Raw genomic sequence first — 4,651 nt, 5'->3', positions numbered from 1 at the left:
GGTAATTGGTCCTACGTTTTGACAGATGACCAATGGCTGATAGCAACTTGTCTGATAATGGACTTTGTTTAGAGTAATTTTGAACCAGTTTCTGCAGTATACTCATGTGCTATCAGTAGCCTATTGTTTTTATTATGGAGCTCTCGATTTGTGCGATGACGCTACGCTAGAACGGAATCACTCATGCGTGACCGTCCTACCTGGCGCCCTACGTTCTCTGCATACGTAGATTTGGCCAAATTGCGTTTTAGAATCTACTCGACGAGGTGAACTTAACGTTCTCGCATGCGCAGATGACTTTTAGTGACGTCATTTCGTTCTACGTCCTGCCGTCGTCGTGCACTCGAAAGCACCCTATTGTGTATATTTCGTCACTTCCAACTTAAGATTCTAATGTAATGGTTGTTGAAGTTAAAATGTTTAGACGTATCTGAAAACAAGCTTTAAGCTCAAATGCCTGTCATGTGCTTGCAATCAATGCTTAATATGCAATTTTTCTATTTAACAATGGTCTTTAAGCCTTTTGTATGTGTGTATTTGTACAGCATGAAGCATAAAATAAATCAAATATCCATGCCAATAACAGATGTATAATAATTCCTATCCTTTACATAAACACCTAAAATTGTCTGGTTATCAATTTCATGATTTTTGTATTCAAAAATCTGCAAATCCCTATTCTGACTCGGGTGCAGATTCAGGGGAGGCGGAAAATATATGAAACAAGACGGAGAGGGGTGGAACTGGTCAGGTCCCCACATAAATCTTTAAAAATAAAAAAAAAATCTAAAAATACAACTTTAAAAGTCCTTTCCAGTGGGAAATGTTGGGTGCTTGCCCGCCCCAACCACAGGCAGTAAAAAGAAATTATTTAACCACGTGTGAAATCATTTAGATGATAAATTAAAATCCCTAAACCACCAATAATTCCAGAGGGCACCACCACTATAAATGGAACACCCTACTGTCCTCCTACGACCATAGGTCCCAACCCCTTTAAACCACAGGTTATCAACTGCTATCCCCAAAAATAATCATGGGTCTGCCACTGGTTTCTGACTAACACTATTGCTTTGTTCCTTTTCATTTATAAAAAAAAAAATGTATAAAACATTGCAACAGCACATTATGATTTGGTTTAATATTTAAAAGAAAAGCAAATGTATGCAAGTGCAGGGGTGGATTTAGGGGAGGGGGCGGCCCGACCCCGGCCCCCACCTTTTGGGTGATGAACAAAAAGAAAAAAAAAGAAAAAAAGAGAGAAAAAGAAAAAAATGATAGCCCAGAATGCCTCAAATGCTATGTTCGGGCGTCTAGAACACAAAAATTTCGCGGGGGCATGCCCCGGACCCCCTACGACAGTGTTGTCTCAATCGGCCCAAATTTCGGCCCTCGGCCCAACTTCGGCCCCCACTTCCGGCCCCCCCCCCCTTTTGGACATTTCTGGATCCGCCCCTGATTAGTGCAACAATAATTTTTATCACTTACATATAATACCCAAATATTTATATAGTTCAAATTCCAATGAATGATCAAAGGCGCTGAGCGTTATTACCCCTGGTCATTAGATAACTTACAATGGCACACAAGCACTAAGTGCAACATATACTACTCCCTGGGGAGGTCGTATTAGTGTACAAAACTAGTACATTCAATGCCACAACATCCTACTAGGTACTCATTTATACTCCTGGGTAGAGAGAGACAAACGTTAATAAAGTGCCTTGACAAAACACACAAGTGACTTGCACAGCATGAGTTTCAAAGCCCTAACCTCAAAAGTTGGGGAGTCCAAGCCATAACCGCTTCTATATACAGTATAATAAATACTTTTTTCAAGGAATTTCTTAAAAATCAAGGGTGTAGGCTTGCCTAATACCAGTAAACTATATTTTGTTAGTTAAAATACTGTGTACATGGGCCAGTTTGACCACAATGAACCAAAGTATGGTTCACCCTCCAATTCAAGGCCACCTTTTGGGGCCTGAAAATTTGGGGCGGTCTTGGAATTTGGTCTCCACATAAAAGGTTAGCTTTGTATATAAAAGACTGATGATGTTATTCAGTTCTTTGAAAAAGTGGTCTTGAATTATGGGGGGGGGGGTTTTCGGAATTAGAGGGGTCTCTGTAGTTTGCTATTGCAATTTCTTAAAATAAGTGTGGCATAAACAGTCATAGAATAGTGAAGGTCGGAGTTGCTGGTGTAAACAGGGCGTAAGTATTTGTACAGATACAGGATATACAGTATATACAACATACACACATACACTGTAATTACAGCCACTTTTATTTATAGTATATAATTATTATTATTGTCACCAAGAAGCATTGCCTGGAAAGTTTTAGTTCGGAGACGATGGGATGAATCTAGGATCATATGCTAATTATCTATGACCCATGACATGACCGACAAAAAACATTAACATGTTGGCTGCCAGCGACGAGTATACTCGCCCACAGGGTGTTCGTTGTCAACGAAGTCTATTTTACGAACCAGTCGAATGAAAATAATACTCAATGAAAAATCGTACTCAACGAAATGAACCAGTCGAATACGCCCAATATATTATATATATTCTAGATATATGGTCACGATGTGATGTCATCTTGACCATATTTAGGCATGTCACATGTTCTTGTCAAATAAAATTTGATAGTCTGGACAGGGTTTAAAATGAAGCTTGTGTGCTACATATTTACCCTCAGATGTTTTGATGTTTTACGTTTCTATCCTGTATGTGGTTTGTCTGCTCTTGCATTCAAGTTGAAATAAAATATAAAAATAATATATTATGAAATCCATTGAATATAATTACGCGTTCAAAATGTTAGCTTGTTCCTGATTGAACGTCGTACATGAAGATGAATTACGAGTTGATTTCAAGATGAATGAACTCAACGATGTCCAAAAATGACCTCAAACTTACTTAGAATATTTGTCTTCTTAGAACATTGATACATAGAACTAAAACTTCATAGATTTTATTAAACTTAATATATTTTCTATTTATCCTTTTACATAAATATTTTAAACTTTAGAAAGATAAATCTACGAGTGTATCTAATCAACCAGGTTTAATTCCTCTTAACACTCTGCCCGCCAAACACAGAGACCTCCATGTTTGGTAACACAACGCCTGACCACCAATAGATGGGGTAATTACCGACATGTACTAACAATTTGAACACTATATTCAGTCTGGACCGTAAGTATTTCAAAATTTCGTAAATCTCCAAAAGTGACTCATATTCATTTTACTGTTACGGGTCACAGATTGTGATTAGAATAAAGTGTTTGTACCACTGTAAAGCTATAATGTTTGTAGTTCTTGTAGTATTCATTACATGTCAATCTGATCACATACAAGCTTTGGAAAAGTGTTAAAATTTGCTAAAATGTCTGGCGGTGGCTGATACTATTTTTTTCAAACCCCTGGCAGTCAGAATGTTAACCGGTTCCGCTCACTTCCACCAGTTTATTTATCCTGATTTCTCATCACGTCAATTACAATGCTTATGGGTTATCTTTCCATTTTCAGTTTCATAATGGTTTAAAATCACAACCTGCTAAACTTCATTGTAAACCTGGTTTTATTTCTTGTTTATCTGGTCTCACTCGCTTGTCAGCTTTTGGGAGGTCATCTGTTGATGCTATGTATGAATGTTTCTTGAAGAAGTCTCGTACACATTGTTTGGCTCTTGATTTTACTAGAAAAGATTTTTTAAAAAAAAGATAAAATTGTAATAGAAAAAAATCAAGTATACCTCAAACATTAATTGATTAGTCTTGATGTTGTTGCTAACAACTAACAAAAAACAAGTTCTCGTATTCTCGAAAGCTCCGATGAGGGCAGTATAATAGAGGTAGTAGAGTGTGTTGGGCCTAACGGCTGCCCATACAAAATTGATCTATTAAGCAATCAAACAATCAATCGGTCAAACATTAAACAGTATGTATATGATAAACAGTAAAGAAAGATATCTGCCCATATACTGTAGTATCTGATCTATTCTAAATGTATTCAGTACTGATCAACCAGTATTTCACTTGATTTCCCAATTAATTAACAAAGATGATTGCTTATTTAATATTTTAAATGTTTTTAGTTCAAATAAGACTATAGTTTATATTCATAGACGTGAGAATAACATACTATTAGTTAAAGCGATTAGTTTACCAGCTCATTCAGTTTATTGCACTAACGCATGTTGTATTTTGGCACATAAAGAAATAAATATGAGTCAATGACCAAGGAATTTCATTTATATATATTTTTTTTTTTATATATTTTTAAGTTGCTTTGGTGAAATAAGAAGCCTTTGAGCCAATTAATTAAAATTTTTTCTGAAAGCTGAAGCGTTAAAGCTTTAAGAGAAGATCTTGTGATTTATGGCATTGAAACATAAAAAACACTTATCATTTTGCATGCATTCACGTTTTATTGGAATGTGTACACGTGATATTATCATGAGTAACCATATTGTTGGTATGTGTACACGACTCCCCAGGGGCGGATTTAGGGGGGGGCGGCCCACCCCCGGCCCTCCCTTTTGGAAGATAAAAAAAAAGAAAAAAGAAAGAAAAAAAGAGAGAAAAAGAAAAAAATGATAGCCCAGAACGCCTCAAATGTTATTTTCGGGCATTTGGAAC

General features: G+C 36.5%; 1 protein-coding gene across 1 annotated transcript in view; it reads right to left on the bottom strand.

Moving 5' to 3' along the window:
- Window positions 1-3,314: 3,314 nt before the first annotated feature.
- Window positions 3,315-4,651, bottom strand: part of LOC117101502 (ATP-dependent DNA helicase Q5-like) — a 14,967-nt gene continuing 13,630 nt past the window's right edge. The window contains exon 16 of the mRNA XM_033241477.1: window positions 3,315-3,708. Within this exon, the coding sequence (XP_033097368.1) occupies window positions 3,575-3,708 (134 nt within the window). The 3' untranslated portion in view covers window positions 3,315-3,574. The remainder of the gene's footprint in view (window positions 3,709-4,651) is intronic.

This window comes from Anneissia japonica, unplaced genomic scaffold (genome assembly GCF_011630105.1).
Source record: "Anneissia japonica isolate Jap-2015-1 unplaced genomic scaffold, ASM1163010v1 scaffold287998_len430063_cov162, whole genome shotgun sequence".
Taxonomy (NCBI): domain Eukaryota; kingdom Metazoa; phylum Echinodermata; class Crinoidea; order Comatulida; family Comatulidae; genus Anneissia; species Anneissia japonica.
Note: the sequence above shows the minus strand (reverse complement) of the source record. Positions and strands in the feature narration are given on the sequence as shown.